At 50.4% G+C, this 19634-nt stretch overlaps 4 protein-coding genes across 4 annotated transcripts; 2 read left to right on the forward strand and 2 right to left on the reverse strand.

Moving 5' to 3' along the window:
• Nucleotides 1–1472: 1472 nt before the first annotated feature.
• MRS44_006843 (uncharacterized protein) lies at nt 1473–3652 on the forward strand (the record flags this gene model as incomplete). Its single annotated transcript, XM_065621898.1, has 4 exons — nt 1473–1621; nt 1678–1994; nt 2064–2299; nt 2357–3652. The coding sequence occupies 4 exons, from the start codon at nt 1473–1475 to the stop codon at nt 3650–3652; spliced, it is 1998 nt and encodes a 665-aa protein (XP_065477970.1).
• A 1345-nt stretch (nt 3653–4997) lies between these two features.
• Nucleotides 4998–8028, reverse strand: MRS44_006844 (uncharacterized protein; the record flags this gene model as incomplete). The annotated part of the gene is made up of 4 exons (XM_065621899.1): nt 4998–6740; nt 6838–7084; nt 7147–7427; nt 7513–8028. 4 exons carry the CDS (start codon nt 8026–8028, stop codon nt 4998–5000), a joined length of 2787 nt encoding a protein of 928 aa, XP_065477971.1.
• A 2984-nt stretch (nt 8029–11012) lies between these two features.
• Nucleotides 11013–15587, forward strand: MRS44_006845 (uncharacterized protein; the record flags this gene model as incomplete). The annotated part of the gene is made up of 9 exons (XM_065621900.1): nt 11013–11107; nt 11161–11365; nt 11418–11496; nt 11538–11955; nt 12004–12544; nt 12603–12648; nt 12703–12785; nt 12845–12898; nt 13581–15587. The coding sequence occupies 9 exons, from the start codon at nt 11013–11015 to the stop codon at nt 15585–15587; spliced, it is 3528 nt and encodes a 1175-aa protein (XP_065477972.1).
• A 2276-nt stretch (nt 15588–17863) lies between these two features.
• Nucleotides 17864–18462, reverse strand: MRS44_006846 (uncharacterized protein; the record flags this gene model as incomplete). Its single annotated transcript, XM_065621901.1, has 2 exons — nt 17864–18119; nt 18230–18462. The coding sequence occupies 2 exons, from the start codon at nt 18460–18462 to the stop codon at nt 17864–17866; spliced, it is 489 nt and encodes a 162-aa protein (XP_065477973.1).
• Nucleotides 18463–19634: the final 1172 nt, after the last annotated feature.

The following is a 19634-nucleotide window of genomic DNA, read 5'->3' on the forward strand; positions in this document are numbered from 1 at the left end:
TTCCCCACCGGTTATGACTCACTCTAACTCCTCTGTCGTTTCCGTGCTTATCGACTGTATGATTGGCTCGTCCCTCGCCCATATGCTTATATCTAACGATCGGTCGTAAGCTCCCTCCGTCTACTAACTGGGGTAATCTATTCGACTGCGTCTTGAAAGGATGGACACTCTGTCACGTCCCGTTCTGTGTCCCAAGGTCCCCCCTTAAACCAAAGTTAGAGTTGGCCTTCGGCCATAAGGGGGGACCAGGACCTCTCACTACGTTTGAGTGCATCTCGCCTATGGCTCGATGTATATCCTTAACATTTAAAATATAATCCGGCCAGGGACACTTCGTTTAAATCCGGCCGTTTTTATTCTATTACCTCTTCGCTAAGGCTCGAGGTCATCTTTACTCTTGAGTTTTTGAAGTCATCCCGACTTCATTACTCCATGTCGACCTCACGTTTCCATGAAGTTTAGTACATGGTCTCGCCTATGCTCGACCCAAGCTGGGCAACGGTGCAATATGCGCAAGGATTATGTGGTAATACAGTCGAGACGGCCTTTCAAAGTCCAGTTCCATCAAGAAAAGGACGGATCATTTGTTCCTGTGTGCTAGCATTCTCCTCAGCAATGTCTTCTTCATTTGCGAACTCTTTGCATGCCATGGTACTATTTGTACTTGTCAATTGAGACCTCAGACACTGCTTTGGAATTTCGTTCGTCCCCTGGTCGTGAGCTGGGCTAGAGAATGAAGATCACTCATCTTGACGCCACTCCCGGCATCCGCGGAGCAAACTTTGCCTTGATAACATTGCAGTCAAGGATGATGAATCTTGGCTGCTTCAACCTTGATCCCTAGAACCTCGATAAGCTCGTCCTTTCCCCTGGTCTCACCCTGTCGTCGCATATGCCCTGTCCAGCCACGGCGTTTAGCTGAGAATTCATCTGCGACCCTCGCTTTAATCGGCCTGTCATGGCCGAGCACGTGTGACACACCGCATGAAGTTGGAGGCGGAGCTGGCCTTGGCGGAAGATCAGGCTCTACCAGTCTGCCTAGCACAGCCTGATTTAAATCCCCCGTGTACTCCGACATGATCAACTGCAAACTATCCTTTACAGCCCTCCTTGACCGCCCTCTACGCCGCCTGCCCTTGCCTGTCTGTAGCTCCCATGTCAGCCCTTGCAACTATCTTACGAAAATGGCAGAAATTCTAGGGATCGTGTCGAGCTGCATAACCATTGTTGAAGTGGCGGGCAAGCTAGGCTCGCGCGCCCTCAGACTGAAGCGCCTCTGGGACGAAGTGTAGGACGTCCCCGCGACTATCCGGCAACGCATCGAACAGCTCGAGCTATTGGCCCCGGCCATCAAAGAGCTGGGCACCGAGTTCCAACAAACGCGCAACATGGTTCAACACGATATCGCTGCGAAACGAAGCCTCGAGAATTCCCAATGAGCGATGAATACACTAGACGCGATAATTAGAGATATGGAGAAGAAGATTAATTCGGCTAAGAAGAGCAAGAGGCTCGTAGCCCAACTAAAAGTCAGGCTCAAGAAAGAGGTGATAGAGGAGTACCAACAACAGCTCGATTCTACGCTGCAGTTGCTTTCTTTTTCGCATCAGATATATCTTGGGTCCGTTGAGCTGCTAGCACCCTTACACGAGAGGAGATATCGCTGACATTGCCCAGTGCGTTAATTCGGGCTCAGCCTGCCATCATCATGTCTGAGTGGAAGGCTTGGTACGAGGCAAAATACCAGGAAGGCATTTCTGGTGATTTGGCTAAAGACGAGGAAAATGAAGAGTCAGTCTCAGGCGCCAGCTGTTCTACTTCAACTGGATTGCAACCAACTTCACCCTCACTGCCGACGCTAAGGAGCCCATCTTCGTGGCCTACTGTCAGGCCAATTCGCTGGCGGAACGCTGGGATCTTGGGAAATATATTCTATCGAGCCTATGAAGTAGCCGAAGGCGAAGAGCCCTCTAAAAACTTGGGAAAGGCAAAAGGTTTGCTATGTTCTGGCAGTCCTTAGAAATTTGAGGGCAAGATTGCTAATAATTAATACCTACATATAGTCCATCAAGTAAGACTGCAGATGCTTTCTTGGCTAATGCAAGTGGGCTGGGATTTGCAAGTACACCGATCAACTTGCGAGTGGAAAATGAGTCTGATAAATTGGAAAACTCGGCCGTCCAACGCCAAGATATTCGAATACATTGAGAACAACCAGACTGGCCTGGTCCTTCGTGCTATCAACGACGGAGAAGCTTCAATTCATGATCGAGACGAAAAGGGTAGTACCCTAATCGAGGTGAGCCGAACCTTCACGTTTCACGATTCCTGATCATCAGACGCTCATTGTGAATAGCTGGCGGTTTGCGCACAGAATCTCCACCTTATAAGATCACTGAGCCGTATGGGTCTAACCCTGGCCAACATGGATTTGGTAGCAATTGCTGCCTCTATCTCTGCTTGGTCTTGGTCAGACTGGGATTCGACTGGGGCAGTGGAGGCCGGTCGCTTATGGTTGATGGAGAATGACACCACAACCATGTCACAATACGAAGCTGTTGAGTTCCCCCTAGCGCTCTCAAACCTAGTATGGGGAGTTCCAGGTTTTTGGAAGTTGGGCTTTTCTTCTCGCGAGAAACTTCTGGAGATACGAATTAATTGGACCGTCGTTGACCCAGCAATTCCTCTGGACATGTTAGCCCAGAATGTCCTCACGCCTGCTCAGTTACGCCGGCATGCCATGCTCGATGACTTCAGCCTGCACAAATTCGCATGGCAATACTTCCACGCCTTTCTAAACCGAGCATACAATATGGACACCTGGCGAATTCTCGCAAGAAACATGTTGGTGGGGACCCCACCAATAGAAGTCGCTATAGTGCTTCAGGATGGTTCATCGACAATTGCCAGTATCACGAAGTCTCTGTGGCGGCGACAGTTTGCACTACGACCATTCGAATGGTGGATCACGAAGGCGCTGGATATGTGGCTTGAGGACTTGGCGGAGGCAGGTATTGATTTGGAAGAGTATATGATGTGGGAAATCTTTGAGAGCCGTGATTCACATCCTGTTCAGGAAGATGATGAGAATCTTAACAGTGACACCGGTTGGGAAACTGACGAGGAGACCGATGGAGAGTCCTATGAGAGGTTTGATAACGAGACTGACGACGAGACCAACGAAGACTATGAGAAGTCTGGTGACGAGAGTAATGGGGAGACTAACCAAGATTCTGACGAGGGTTTTTTCGCTAACCGGAATGAAGCTATGCGGGCAATTACCACGGCATCGTTAAAATCCATGAAAGGGGTTCGGATACCAGAATCAGGGCCATCATTAGTAATGTTGGAGTCCGGACAAGCTTTCGACGACTGGCACTTCTTATGGGATCCCTGCGTCGAAGAACTCGTGGGTGAGTTCTGGGCCGGTCTTGAGTATTCTCACATGAAGATACCCGGAGCCTGGGTGGACAATGATGAGAGTAATGAGGAGAACAGGGGCTCAGTTTGTCAAATGCGTTGCTTCGACCACTGTGGCAATGTCTGCTGCCACTTGAGAAGATGGAGAGATGAGCAAAGAGGCTTCGATGTCGATGCAGGGCAAAGACCATCTAGAGTTCGGGGAATGACAAAGTGCGGAGACTGTGTATAGTTTTAGTACCTAATTTATTTACAAGCTTGTTATTGGCAATCTAAATTATAATCTAGATAGGTGTGTTTTACTATGCCTATAAAATCTATACCTCGTGATATGTTATTTTAGAAATATCTAAAATAAATAGTATATAAAATAAACGACTATGCTTAACATGCCTCAAGACAGTCACCCAAGTATTGTCGGCACAGTTGACTTTTGTAGGTGCTCATGAAATGTGTTCTTCTCATAGTTAAAGCCTGGCCCTTGATGGAATAACTGCGCACGATAAATATGATATCCCCGAATTCTCCAAACGGACAGTTGGGCTTATGCTTCTGAGCTGGAGTTTCCTAGGGTCTTGGTTTCCAGGTTGACGGCAATGGGTCGGCCGTCGTACCAAACAAGCTGGGCTGCAACCTAGCGATAGAGTTCGGCGAGACTGTCAGTCGTTTAGTCAGAGTTTTTAAGAGCAGAGAACAGAAATCTTGAATGCGTATGAAAGCTCAAAGGGAGTGTGACGAAACGATATGCATACCTGGCTTTCGTCATGTAACGCATCATAACTTATAAGTATTTAACCTGCCTCCACACCAGTCCTCTTGCCCAGAGACTTCCGGTGCGTTGGTGCACATTTCAACTAGCAATTTGACCACCAGCTTTGGACTCAAGCTTGCCTTCAGAATGGTGGTCCTGAAAGACTTGTCGTTGCAACGGTTGTTTGCCTCAATTCAACCCCGCCAGATCTGTCTCCCTAATCATAAAAAGAACGATGAACAACCCCTTCTTCCAGCAACAGCCTCTGATCCCACTATTGAGGCTTCTTTGGGCTTCACAGGGTGGCTCTCTCCTCCCGTTGGCATCGGGCTTCGTACCCAGAAAACAGGAGTATTACCACCAACATCCCCGTCAGACCACAAGGGCAAACCCAGCATAGGTTTCCCGCCACCGGCACCTAGCCCCCATCCCTACTCTGACTCCGACTCGGACTATACGCGGGATCCAAATAACACCATTGCTTCGGAATACTGCGCACCCTGTCGACTAGCGAGATCCTCTACTGGGTATAGTGAGCGAGTTGCCAAGCTGATGGATCGCTTATATTGCGCTGGATGTCAATCTGAACACCCTGCTCTACTCTTTTCTTATTCCTCCCGCAAGGCTGAGCCAAGGTTCTGCATTAGCCACCAAGGATATTATACCGTCTGCCCTCATTTGAGATTCTCATTGGCAGATATCAAGGCATGGAGAACGGGGGCGCAAGATGTAACATTACAGTGCGAGAATGGTTCGTGCCCGTGCCCCGGCGCTGTCGTTACGTATTCTCATTACGAGGATGAGCCATCTTTCGGATCTATCTCAGTCACATGGGAGATGGCAGTCGACGAGAACTGCCATCATGCCGGGTGGCATACACCAGCGGCGTTTGACCCGAATCATCACGAGAGTTGATATCGACGTGGCCCAAATTCAGGAGACACTGAATCACGCCGCAGTAGTCTCGGACGCACTCGGAGTTGGAGCGCCGGCTAAAGCGATCTCTTAACGGATTGGCGGCCAGTGTTAGAGGGGTACGGCCTGCGGCGTCTCTCGAATCTGCGTCGACACCATCCGTGGCAAGAAGAAGTTGCACTATGGGTAGGTAACCTTGCTCGGCTGCCACACCGAGCAGCGTGAGACCGTCCTTGGTCTTGGCTTCTGTGGCCACGCCCTTCGCGAGCAGGAACTGCAAAATCTGGATCTGGCCTCGAGATGTGGCCAATGAAGCGGGCGTGTCTCCGTCCTTGTCCATGAGGTCTGGTAACACGCCGACCTGGGAGAACAAGAGCCTTACGATGCTCACGTGGGCTCCGTTGCGTCCGTCGACGGCGAGGTGCAACGGCGTCTTTCCGCTGTCACACTGAGTATTGATGTCGGCTCCGTTGTTTAAGAGTAGCCGGACAGTCTCCTCATGACCGTGCCATACAGCCGAATGTAGTAGCATTTCACCATCCTCTCCGGTCCTAGCTGCCGCTGCGATTTCAGGTTTGGATAGGAGCATTTCCACTGCATTGGAAAGCCCACCGCGCACGGCCAGTCCTAGCGGAGTACAAGGCGTATACTTGCCCGTGTTTGACGGCTTGATCCTGACTCGTGGCTGAATGTCAGGCTGAGCCAGAAGCAGGGACGCCATCTCGGACAGGCCGTTCGTGACCGCCAGAGACAGTGGTGTATGCAGGTCGATCCGATCCACGGTCGATGCTACATTCACATCTACGCCGTCCTTGGTGAGAAGAGCCATCGTGGTAGTGTGCCCTTCCTTGGCAGCGTGCCATAGCGGCGTGGCTCTGTCAAAGTCCTTCAAGTTGGGATTAGCACCGTGATCCAAAAGCATTTTGACGATAGCGGTATGGCCGTTTCTAGCAGCCAGTGATATGGGTGTCTTGCCTCGACAGTCCCTGATGTCGACATCTATGGCCTTGAATTCAAGAATGGCCTCGACGGTTTGCTCATGTCCTCTGTTCGTTGCCCAGGCGAGTGCTGTGGAACCCCATTCATCCAAGGCGTTCACCAAGGCGCCTGCCCGTGTACCAAGCGCCCGGACGAGATTGGCGACCCCCAAGTGTGCTGCGATGTGAAGCCCCATCATGCCATTAGGGTAACCGCCAACATGGTCCTCAACTTGTGACCACTGCCCAACCCTGAAAGTGACATCACAGGATGCTTTGATTAGTGCACTGGAGCCCAGAAACTCGAAGTCCATGCTTGCAATATCTGGGAACTTGTCGAAGGCTGCTCGTGCGTGGAACCCCCAGTGCAGTGCAGCATAGAAATACAATGGAAAGATTCGCTGCCGCAACATTAGGTGATTTTTGTAACAACGGGAGCCATCATCGAAGTAGCATAGAGACAGATACGCCATGCAGGTATCTGACATCCACTTGTCCCTTTCGGGGAGCCATCGCTCGCACATCCGCTGCAGGTATTCATGAGCGGTGCGGTGGACCAGGCGCACTGCCACGCAGTCCAGTCGCATGTTAGTGCGCCAGATCAGTCGCATCATCGCAGCCTCGTCGCTACCATCATCTCCGTTTGAGTCGCCAATATCGTCTTGTTTGTGTCGTTCCTCGTTGCCAATAGTAACAATCATCCCCGAACATGCGGTGATGATAGTGGAGGGATGGTATGGTGTCCCAATTCAGCTCGGTCTCGCCAAGCTTTACCATGAGCGCATGGCATAGCTCAGCAGCAGTCCACGGACGCCTTGCACATAGCGTGTACGCCAACGTGTGCTTAGCAAGCCCAGCCTGGTCAGGGGCTTGGCTTTCAATTCGGCTCATTGCAGCTTCATACATAGCGTCGTAGCGAGCCGAGGGTGAATCCCTCGCCACACCTACAAGAGCCGCTCGAAGATCTTCGGTTGACGACATGGCAGCCAGGGGCTTGAGTTGAAGAACTGCAGCAAGGTAGCTGGACATTAGTAGATGTTAGCTAGGTGTACAAGGGTTAAGAAAAGAAGCAGGGCAACCCACCTCCCGGGAGCGGCCTTGATTATGGTATCCTTGATCTCTTCCTTGAGGGCAGGGTCTTCCTTAACAAAATCTGGCAGCGCGCCCATATCCCGTTCCAGATACGATCGCACATCTTCTTGGTCAGCCTTGATTTCCAACGAAGGCGTGTTGGCAAACATGCGCTCTACATCGGGGTCGGGGTCGGACGTGGCAAAAAGGTGGACTTTGTTGCCGGTTTGTAGTCTAAATATCTCATTGAGCAATTCAGTTCTGTCCTCGGACACACACTCATCCCAGAGTGTCTATGACGAAGAATACACGATCGTATTTCGCGATGACTTCCTCGAAAGACTCCATGATCTTGCCTAGTGACGGCGGGCTACTCACAGGTCGTGAATCGAACCTCTTTCGTGCATGGTGTGGAAGCCGGGTTGAGGAATGGCGGTGAGACTGGTTCGGAAGCAACTGCTCCAAAAGGACAAGCAGAAGATTTGTGGTAGACTGCTGTTCCTGGCAATTGTAGAAGCAGTAAAAGTAGGCAATGCCTACATTCGGATCGGACCCCCGCGGGAAACGAGAACCAAGGTCCTGGATTACCGCAGATGTGAGGATCGTCTTTCCTGCACCTGCCAGGCCTGGGCAGAAGAGGGTGTGGATGTCTTGTGTCTGCCCGTCGAGGTCCAAATCCGAGGCTGCATGGGTCCATTTCTGATATGTGTCAGAGCCTAGAAACCACTGAAGCGTTCCAGGATGGCGTCTCTGGGCGAACTCGGCTTGTTGAGCGTCGTAGGCAACGGGGAAGAGCCGCTCCAAGAGGTCAAAGTTTCTGGCCTCTTCCCAGAGGCCAGAGGGGGATGGATCAACCTCCTCCATGCCAAGGATATTGGTGGGATTGGATGGCATAGTGGAAACTAGACTTGAGGAGCACTTGAACAAACGATGTTGACTGCCCTGTTCGTGATGTTGGAAGTCTCGATTTGCTTCAGGACAGGGACTGGTATCTACAGTTTTCTCTTTGATGAGGGAGGGAGCCTCTGGGCGGTTCTTGCGCTGCAATGTGTTCGGAGTCGGGTCTCCTCTCAGCCAAGCAGTTAGTAGGTGTAAGAGTTGATAGCTCTCTCGGGGCTCGTTTGGTCTATATTTTCGTGATGCGACTAGTCACATCTAGGTCTTGTAGCAAGACATTTATTTTGCCAGAGATGAAGCGGAGAAGAGATGTTGAAATGACGCCCGCCGCCATGCGCCAATGATACACGGCCACGTTGGGCGCATAAGCTGACGCCTTTTTCAGCCTCGGCGAGGCTTATCGCTATTTGTAGCAAAGGGCTCGGCAAGTGCAGGAGCCAGTGGTAGGTTTGAATAAAACATTAACCTAAAGCCAGCCACGCAGATAATCTCTGCTGTCTGAAACGCAACAAGCATAGCCAGAGACCTAAGTCCCTAGATGTATCTTAATGCATGCTGAACTTTATTCCAGAAAGTATTACGCGGTTGATAAATAAACTAGCGGTTTAAATAATCCTATGGGCGTCGGTAATGTCATAGACATGGTCTATATAATTCCATAGAGTTAGCACAATTAGCATTTGAACTTACGTCTTGACAGGTAATGATACAAGACTCGCTTTACATAGCCAGATCTAGTAGCGATATGAGGCCGGTTGACGGCGTGTCGCGATGCCGTAGTCCAAAACAGGAAGTTTAACACGGCTCGCCTCCAACTCCACGCCTCAATCGCAAGATAATGGGTGCCACGGCCAGGACTCCGGATTACATTGCCCAAAGTGGTAGAGATCTTGGATATGACTGGCTGGGATCGAAAATTTAATTAGAGACGCCCTGCCATCTTTTACCCGCCTTTCTTCTACTTAGTTAAAATGCGACATCTCCCAGGCATTTTGGACAACCCCACCAACATCCTGACACTCCAGCACCAAACATCAGGACGACCTTGGTTGGGCAGATGACACAGCAGATCGAAGGCCAAATACTTTCTTCCAAGTCTTTTTGGAAGGGAGCCGTCCCTAATACCTTGTAGAAAGGCCCAACACGCCTAGCTTGCCCCCGAACCATCACGGCTCGATCCAACCCCGCAGTTCAGGACCTACTTAGCAGCGTCCAACTTCGAGTCCCCCGACAACAGACTTTAATACACCATATTCTACAAGCACTTATCATTACAGATCTACTATGGCACGGGTGTACTCTCAAGCATCCAGCAGGTTGGGCAGTGAGCAGAAAAAGATGATGGATCCACGTCATGAAGAACAACACCGACAAACGTCACGATGTGGCAATAGTATAACATCAGAAGACCCTCGACAATAGGATATATCGTTTCTTTTGGCTAGGGCCACCCTACATCACGAATAGTAACCCACCTTCTCATCGACTAGGAACGTGTCGCCTCACGCGCCCAAGTACATTGCCAGCCCGGAGCCGCCTGTCGACCGGGGACACTTTCACATGCCATACCGCTCCATGGGCGGCAAATACCGTTTTTCCGAGCGTGGATCACAGCCATCTTTTACATCAGCATTTCAACAGATGAATTCGAACAAACTGGTCAACATCCGAGGTCGAGGCACCGAGATCGGGCTGCTCGAAAGCAAGCATGCGAAAAATCATCAAGATCACATTAAGTTCTACACATCATCTTCCGTTTGAGGAAATATTTGGCCTACCGTCACTTTCGATCAAGATAACATGCCGTGAGAACCTATCTGGGCTGTCGTCTGAGCTCGGTCTCACGGATGGACGCTCAAGCTTTACGAGTTGGCGTTACGACAGCACATCTTCGTCGCCGATGTTGACTTCGATACGAAACACAAAGATAACGAAAGAACGCTTCCCATGCCCTCAGGATGCCACTATGCGAGCTATCGGCCAACAATCAAGCATCTTGAGACTTCTCGACGCCAGCTCGGTTCTTCGGCACACTTGAATCGCCTCCAGAGACAGACAGTCGATATCTCAGCAGGCGTCATTTCGCATTCGAAGATAACACGTCTCCCCTTTAATAACTTATCTACAAAGGATAAGAGTTCGCGGGAAAAGCTTTACCGCTTCCGAGCGTTGGCTCCCGCAGATCTGGCTGTAATTTCCAGATTCGATATTTATCCCAGATTGACGAGAAAAACAAGCCTCTAGCTCTCTGCTCAGCCCGTTCCAACGAAATGCCGTCCTAGTCAGAAGCCAATCGCACGAATCATACACCCCTCGCCTCGTGTCAGCTGGTAGCGGCGGCGTCAGGAGCGAGAGTGGGAGTCTAACTCGAATCAGTAATTTTAGACTGAAATTCCTCTTTCTACGAAAATGGCGGGTCCAGACGCGGGGGTGTTTAACTTTTCCCCATCCTCAGAGATGGTCTGTGACTTAGACGAGTCCAGTCTGGAACCCGATCGCCACTCGTTGCGGGCGCTGGAGATGTTGAAATCTGGGGTAATGCGATGTTATTACGTGAAGGATTCTAACGGGGAGGCTTGGTTTTGATCAGATCGCGGCCTGTGTTTGGCGGAGCAGGGCGCGAAGATGAGCTAGTCATGCTATAGCAACTTACCCCAGGTTTTGCCATCCCCCATGCAGCATCAGATACCGCCCCTTCACGTCATGCCCGATTCACGGGCTAGGCATCTCGGTCGGCTGTTTGACTCCGTTAGTTAGAAAGACTCTGGTATAGTGTAGCCTCCGAGGCATGTCACTACGTGAGGGGATCTGAGATTGTCGGCCAGCAGTATATGTAAATCCAGCACCTCGCCTTAACCTTGAACTCTATTTCCGCCCCTTCTCGGTATATAACAACTCAATGCTCTCTATACCGAAGCACCCCTACTTCCAAGCATAGACCAGCAACACAGTCCAAGCTCCACTGTCGTGAAGCATCCACCATGTCCGGTCCTTCACATAGCCACTCGGCCGAGGGCCACCTCAGACCCCGGCTGTCCAAATTGACGATGGTAGCCATGACTTTCGCTATTCTAAAGTGGGTCACTATACAGGCAATGTGATTGAAGGGTGCTAATCGAAAACGTGTAGCACCTGGATCTGCCTTGGCGGTTCAATAGGTATCGTGATGCCCTCGGGCGGCTCCGTGGCATTCTTGTACGGATTCATCTTCTGCGTCATCTGCAACTTCGCTATGGCCTCTAGTTTAGGAGAGCTTGCTGCTCTGTGGCCCACGGCCGGTGGCCAGTATCATTTTGTATACATGTTGTGTCCTGAGAAATGGCGGAAGCTCCTGGTAAGGCAATTGGGATCCGAACGCTTGGCAGTGTACTAATGACCACCAACAGAGCTTCTGGGCTGGCTGGATCAATATTGCCGGCTGGCTCACTTTGGTGACAACTGAAGGATACTTTGCAGGCAAGCCTAGTTTTCCTAATGTCTGGGCAAGTCAGCTAACTTGTGCGCAGCGCAGTTCATCTCGGCAGCCAGCGTTGTAGCCTCGAACGGACGATACGTTGCCGAAGCGTGGAAAACCTACCTTATCTTCATGGCCATTCTAACCTTTTCGACCGTCTCGATGATTACGTGCAATAAGATCCTCGGTGCATGGAATAACATGGCTCTCTACTGGTCGATCCTGAGCGTCGTCATCCTCAGCATCGTTCTTCTTACGACTTCGGACAAGACCAATGCCGAGTTTGTGTTTACGAGCTTTGAGAATGAAACTGGGTGGACGGACGGAGTGGCCTGGATTCTGGGTCTTCTCCAATCTGCCCTCTCCTTAATCGGGTTCGATGCCGTGCTCCACATGACGGAAGAGATGCCGGACCCCTCTCACGACGCTCCCTTGGCGATGGTGTACGCTGTTGGTGTCGGGGGTACTACGTAAGTCAGGCTTTCATTTGCACCTAGTCTTGAATTAACATTTCGTAGGGGAACCATCTTTATCCTCGTCCTCCTCTTCTGCCTTACCGACCTCCAAGCGATCGTAACGACGTCGACCGGAATGCCCATCATCGAACTTATCCTACAAGCGACCGGAAGCCGAGCAGGAACATGCTTCATCAGCCTTATGCTCGCGATATGCTTTATCCATGGAACGAACGGATCCGTTACGAGTGCGAGTCGATTGCTATACGCGATGGCCCGAGACAAGGGCATCGTTTTCCACGATTTCTTCAGCCACATTAGTCCGACGCTGGAAGTTCCCGTCCGGACGATTATGCTGTCTTTCGTCTTCAATGCTTTCTTTGGACTGCTATATCTGGGACCGACAGTAGCTTTCAACGCCTTTATCGCTTCCTGTACAATTTTCCTGAACGCGTCATACGCGTTTCCGCTACTGGTGATAATCATCAGAGGAAGGAAGACGTTGACCAAATTCCAAACATCTGAGACACCTTGGAGACTTGGCGAACGTCGTGGGCTTATTCTCAATTGGATTTCGGTCTTGTACGTTGGAGTGACCTCGGTTGTAAGTGGATACAGGCGTCACAACCCTTCACACCTTTTTGCTGACATCGAGCTCCTAGTTCTTCTGTTTCCCACCAGCGCTTCCCGTCACCGCAAGCTCGATGAGTATGTCCCCCACCTTGATAATAGTTCTGTATGTACTAATTCATTGAAACGCAGATTACGTTTCGGTCGTGATTGGAATCTTTGTCGTGCTTCTTACCTTATACTGGCTGATTTTCGGGAAGACATTTGAAGGACCGGTGAGCATACCCTCCGCAATAATCGTTAGAGGAAAATACTAAAAATTTTGTTACAATAGAAGCTCGATGTTATCATGGGAGAGAGGCCGGATTTCTTCAAGGCGTCGGATGAGGTTGGTGGGGAAGAGAAAAAGATTGAGAGTCGGACAGAATAAGGCAGCACATCTTGCATGCAACCGAGCATATTGGAGTTGATATACTAGGATATGGATCATTTATTTAAATCATCAGTTACCCTTGGCGATGGCTATAATATCCCGTTCCAGCATCTCCGCCGTGACAAGTCGACAGCATGATCCACGTGAACCCTCAAGAAGCGGAGAATCAACAGCAGCGTTGAATGACCAAACGCCGGCATCTCATTGGCGCCATTCTCCCGGAATCGGTATCAGTTTATCGGGACGTCATGCTGATTTGTCAATCTCGACCGGAGTCTCAAGTCCGTTATCCGGGTTTGTAGCCGGGGTTTCCGCGCCACTAAGCCGGTATCGTCTCGTCTACCTACCATTCTTGCGGGGAAAGGGATCCTCGCTTTTGTTCCTCCTCTTTCTGGAGACTCCGCCATTCTCTCTTCTCGGACCTGGACTCGTACGTTGCTCTCTTTATCTTGCTCATTTGTACTCGTCTTCGCGACATGGCCACTCCCGCTCCGGAGAAGACCCCGGCTGCCAAGCGGACCGGGAGCCTCCCCTTGCGGTCCCGGTCGGGCTGTCTGACCTGTAGGACCAAGCACGTAAGATAACGCCCTGCAGACAAGCAAGCTCCGGTGGAGTTTATCGCTGACGTACGGACCAGCTCAAATGCGACGAGACAAAACCCAACTGCCAGCTATGTCTCTCTCGTGGCATCAAATGCGGTGGGTACAACCGTGGCCTCAAGTGGTCTACCAAGCACGAGAAGCACGCTGAGCTAGCGGATCATGACGTCCAGCTGTCGCCAAAGCCACAGATTGGCGCTGCTGTTCCTAAGAGACGTCGCGGCCGCCCGAGGCGGAAGCCACTGCCCGGAGAGACATCATCTGTGGTTTCAGGTTCTGCTGTCGCGTCAAATCCCGGTGACACGAATTGGGGATTGTTTTCCGAGTTTGCTTTTGAGAAGACGATCCCGCCTGTGGAGGAGAACGACAATGCTCAGCTGCCCGAGCATCCAGCAAATGCAATCTGCGACGATTTCTCTCCCCCATTTGATCTTGACATCGCTATCGGGGCTATCGACAACCTGCAATGGACTCCGGATACCTTGGACTTGACGACCAGCATAGATGGCTATTCTGATGGTGGCAGCGACCTCTCTCTGTTCCCCGTGCAGCAAAGCTACAGCCCAGTCTTTATACCGCCTGCAGTATCCGACGTCCCTTCATCGCTGGTTGAGTTTTGGTTCAGAGATGTCTGCTCTCTCTGGTCGCAATATGATTCTCCAACAAACTCCAACCGGACATTGGCTACCGCGCTCTGGTCATCTTCCGAAGCCGTCTCTACTAGCCTCCAGAGCATGTCATCGGCCTACCTATCTTCAAAGCTACCCCACATGAAGAAGACATCGATATTGATGATGAGCACGGCCACCAAAGCTATCGAGAACGAGCTCCAGGTTGTCAAGTCGTCCCCACGCCTTGATGTCGTCCCTTTGGGTTTGATCTATGGACTCTTCTGCATAGGGACCAGCATCTGCTGGCTGAACGCCACGCAACTCGGAATACCTTTTCTGAAGGAGGCTAAGGCTCTGTTATATCGAATAAACCGACAAAAGCGAAGTCTAACAGAAGACGAGCGGCGGCTATTACGCATTTTCAATAAGAGTTGGACATACTGCGAACTGCTGCTGTCAGTCGTTTCTGACACGAACCCCTATAACATGTACGAGCTGGATGAGATCGATGATGTTGGAGCTGATGAGTATCCTACTGCCGAGCCGGCTCCCCCGATTGTGGACGACATACCGCATCCCTGGACAGGCGTCTCGAATACTGTTTCGCGGCTGTTTACCAAGACCATGAGGCTTTGCCGCAACTATCGCTATCACCTCACGCATCCTGGTCTGATGGCTATGCGTGATCACACGACCGCGTTGAAACTGATCGAAGAGGCAAAATCGCTAGAGGAGAAACTTCTAGGACTGGACTTTGAATCTGCGCCGACGAACAGCGAGACTGGGGATCAAAAGACGCCATGCCGACATCTTATCGACGTTGCTGAGGCATACCGACTAGCGGGTTTGATACACATCTATCAGACATTCCCGGACCTGGTTCTGCTAAGGCTACCGAGTCACGTCTCAGTCCTCGACAATGCTTTGATTCCTTGGGAAGAATGCATCACCCCCTTGAGCCTTCGTCTAGTCAAGTTGATCCAGCAGCTTCCCCCCGACTCTGGAAGCAAAATGACACAGCCTCTACTCTGTATCACAGCAGCCACAGGGCTCAGATTCGATTCTTCGGACTCAGGGTCCGAAACCACAGGGTCTCCCCCACAGCAGCCTGCCCCGACTCCATCACCCTTCAACCTCGGCGGCGTCGAAGACTGCAGCATGTCGGAGTACATCGGCCGCCTGATCCAATCAGACGAAGATATTGAGCAGGTTACCACGATTACCGAGTCACGCCTCAAGATTGTTGATGCCCGGTGTTTTCTCCTTAACAGGCTGGACATTCTGGAAACTGTCCTTCCGCCTAGGCCAATCATTGTGGCCAAGAGTCTTGTACAGGCTATCTGGGATGAGTATGACAAAGAACTACCGGGATTTGCGTCGACACACTGGATCGATGTCATGGAGAGGAAGAATTTGCGGTCGTTGTTCGGATAGATCAGTGTCGTATGGAATAAGACCTAGACGGAAAATTGAATGAAACCTCGAATTATTAAAAGACGGATCATACTTGGCAGAGAGGCTTTAAAGTGCCACTTTTGCGTAGAACAAAGAGAAAACTAAATATTGATACTGAGAATGGCGATCTAGGGCAACTAACGAGACTATCAGATGTTAATGGTGGCGGTGCCCCAAGTAGTGAAGGGGTTTTCATCACACAAGTTGTAGCTGTGGAAAGGTGAACGGCGGCGCCTGGAGTTGAGTTTGCATGTTGAATTCGTAAGACCATTTTCCAAACTCTTCCAACGGAGAACGTTAGGAGCGTCTTCCATTCCTGTCTTTGGCATCTGCCGAGAAAACAAGCCCAGGGCCAAGATACAGGATGGTCTAGAATTACGCCGAAGCAGTCTTGGAAGTACTCTTGGTAGTAAGCCTTCAGCCAAACCTGGACATCTACTCCCAAATACCTAATGGTACAACGTAAAATTTTGGAGTGAGGAGACACGGAATGGCCGTGGCTTGAGCTGGGCTGAAGCCAAGCAAAACGGCTTCAATTCTCCAAAGGGCGGTTTCTGAGCCAAGCATGGTCAGCTGAAACATCCCTGGGAACCAGGTCAAGCTAGAAAGTTTAAAGATGCTGCTGCTCGCCCTGGCATCTGAACACTTTTTCTTCGACCCATTATCCCAGACAGATGATCAAGCATGAGGCCTACGGCTACAATTCTAATCCCAGCCTTATCATGGGCAGTTCAGATTATTACAACTGAAAATTCCTTTAAGAAACGTAACGAAGATGGACAACGGGGTCGTTTTAGCGCTTTTTTTTTTTTGACTACACTGAAGATGAAGAGGCAGAAACAACGTCACAAAGTCTTAAAACTAGAAGATTCGGGGTTTATCAACCTGTCGATCAATCGACCGAGAGAGACATACCGAGACGTGTGCACTGGTTATATCGAAGGTACGACCGGTCTGTTGCGATCAGCTCCGCTCGCTTTGCTAACGCATTCTAGGTGGAGGTAATGTCATGCAAACGACAACTTGCCCCTATTATTCCACCTGCTGCTTTGGCGGTGGCTTCGTAACCTGCACTTTTAGTGCTGCAAGATGCGTTTACATACCGGCCGAGACGGCGCCGCCAGACAGCGGTATGTCCTTTCAATATCTACTCAAGAGGAGCGAGGATAGCTAACCGGTTGATCAGAGAAGACAGGAGAATCAAAGTCGAGTGCGCTCTCGACCGAGGGGATCATTGGAATAGCCGTATCTGCAGGTTGTTCGGTCATTGGTTTAATCTTCACGGTTTCATTCAAGATCTGGAAGCACCGGCGCAAGGAAAAGGAGAGTATGCAAAGCGACCAGGGGTACAACTGATAAGAAGATAGGGGGTTATGAATTAATGAAAAGATTAAAGACTGAAATGCCATGAGTACCAATCTTTGCCCAGTTGCCATCCCTGTGCTCATCTGTGCTAGTCACCCATTCTCCACATCATTCCCTGGTATCTACACGCCTGAGATTGCACTCTCCGTTAAACTAAAGTCACATCTATCCTGTAGGTATCTTCACGCCCAACGGCTTCGCCCTCCATGATACCATAAACAAAACACTCACCAATGAACCGAAATTTGCCATTCCTTACCGATCGGAGGGTCGACGATAGCGCACACGTCTCGAAGACATGAACCTCGTCTCCTATGTTGACATGCCCAGGGAACAGTCCCAAGTAACCTCTATTGGTGATGCCCAGACGGCGGTTCTTCAGTGCCCGTTTTAAGGCTATGCAAACCTCTTGAAACGTCTGGCCTAGGGTGCGTGTCTTCAGACTTGAAAGCTCCAGGCCGCCTTTCCCTTTGGGTCGTTTCTGGCGCAGTGAGTAGGTTTGTACCGAGACTGATAGTGACTGGCCGGTCGTCTGGTCGAGCAGAAAGCTAAAGACTTCAGCAAAGGATTCAGGGCATCTGAGCGTCCCGTCCCCGTCCTTGCCAGCAACAAGAGATTTCCATAAAGCGGTAAAGGCGTTATATGGAGACCCAATGTGCTACGATTGCGAAACAAAATCGAAAGCCTTCAAAAGCGTCTGGTTCTCGGTCATTGGGTTATCCTATGTGAGATCAGGGTCTGTAAATACAGTGCTGATCTCGACAAGTGTGTCGAAGAAGACACCTTGTATAGTCAACTCCTTCTTCTCGTGATCGACTCTGACCATAGGCTTCTTGCTTGCATTTTATCGAAGCATGATTTTGGCGAATGGTCCACTTGCTTGATAAACGCTATGTGCGAACAGAGAGGCCGAGCGCATGCATGCGAGGAGGCACTCTCCAGTCAGGGACCCAGGACGGCAGATCTGGCGATTCGTGGTCCAGAGCCGCCAGCAACGTAGTCAATCTTATCGCTACTTTCCGCTCTCTCAGCAAATGATGTGTCGTCATGTTGACATACAGGTCGACTGCAGTGGAACCTGTCCTGTCGTTCTTTATGACGGCCTCCTTATCCCTGTCCTCGCAGACTCCGAGAAGACCATATATCCTGTGTCTTGGATCATAACAGTTTGAATATCGAATCTTTGTAAGAAGCTGGAATAGTGTTGGGCGAAGCCCTGATTTGTAGTCCAATTTCTCACTTTCCAGGCTCCACACCACTTCACAGATGTCCCTGTCCTGGCCAAGGCCCGGGCCAAACGCTTCATGCAGCTTACGGGATATCGATGAAGAGCTCCTCTCAGTGTTTCGTTGCCGGATCCTGGTTTTATCTCTAGGACGCGGATCTCATATTCTCCTCTAATTGACTTGTATAGTACTTTGTCGTTTGGTTCTCCATCAGGAGAAGGGGTCACGGGAGGTCGTTGTCGGTTCTGTGAGTCCTGCGACATGATGGCGTCCCATTCATCGGGCGGATATCCCACTGTCTCAGCAGTGACTTTTCGGCTCTGACAAAAAAATGAGCCATCGTAGTTGTAGTGTTTGATGGGTCTTGTCGCTATATTAAAAAGATTGATTCTTTCCTCGCCTGAGTCGGACATTTTCAAGTTGGAGGCTCAAGTTGTTGGCAAGGCTCCGATGTGAGAACCAAAAACGCTCCCGCTCATCCGAGCCTGATCCTCAGAGGCAATGAACGCACCGACCTTGGTTCCGAGTTGCGTGTTCTCTGTATTGGTTGGTGTGGCGCAACCTGCAGTTATCTTGGTGAAGTGGCTGGCAGGGCTAACTCAAAGTGACAGGTTGATAACTTTATGTCCTGATAGTATCGATCAAGTATGCGCCTTAATTTTATAAATAATTAAGCCTTAAGCTGATGTTTGAGCCTATGAGCCTCGATTCATCGGTGAACACAGCAGCGTCATGGGTGAACACAACACGGGACAAGGTGCCATCTCAGCTGATTGGACACAATGCTACCCATCTGCCAGTACCTAGGTATTTAGGCACACAATTGGGCCCAAGTTTGCAAGGCAGTTTCAACCCTCCACTTTCGAGGTGGCACTCCGCCACCACCTCAATTCCACCTCACTTTCACCTCAAACCCACCCCTTCTTACACCTGTATTTAAATACTCGCCCCAGATCTCAATCTACTAATTTCAAATGCATTTCTATCTCAAGTCAAAATTTCGACAGTCATGGTAACTAGCAGACCAGCGACTCCCATGTTTTCCAGTAGGTGGATCGTTGTGTCTCTATTGATGACCATGTCACTCTTCGCAGCGGTCAAGGCCATAGCAGGAATAGAATCGCTGATCGAACCACCAACTCCGCCGGGACAGCCACGGAGTTTGTGTGGCGATTCGATCTCACCTTCCTCCGGTTCTCATCCGCTGGACTCCAGCCATTGCACGGAACGACCTGTCGAAGATGGAGTGCCCATCGCCCCTGGATTTCCTTCTAGCGAAAAGCAGCCACAGTGGATTGCTTGCCCTTTTAGCACACACTTCCTTCCAACCGTCAACCAGGGAAGCGAGCCTTTCGAAAGATATATAACAATTTGGAAACAAAAAAAATACCTCCCGAAATCTACCCTGGAAAGCATGCTCCAACTCGAATCCGTG

The sequence above is a fragment of the Fusarium solani genome, assembly GCF_023522795.1.
Source record: "Fusarium solani strain SB1 chromosome Unknown bctg00000003_1, whole genome shotgun sequence".
In the NCBI taxonomy this organism is placed as follows: domain Eukaryota; kingdom Fungi; phylum Ascomycota; class Sordariomycetes; order Hypocreales; family Nectriaceae; genus Fusarium; species Fusarium solani.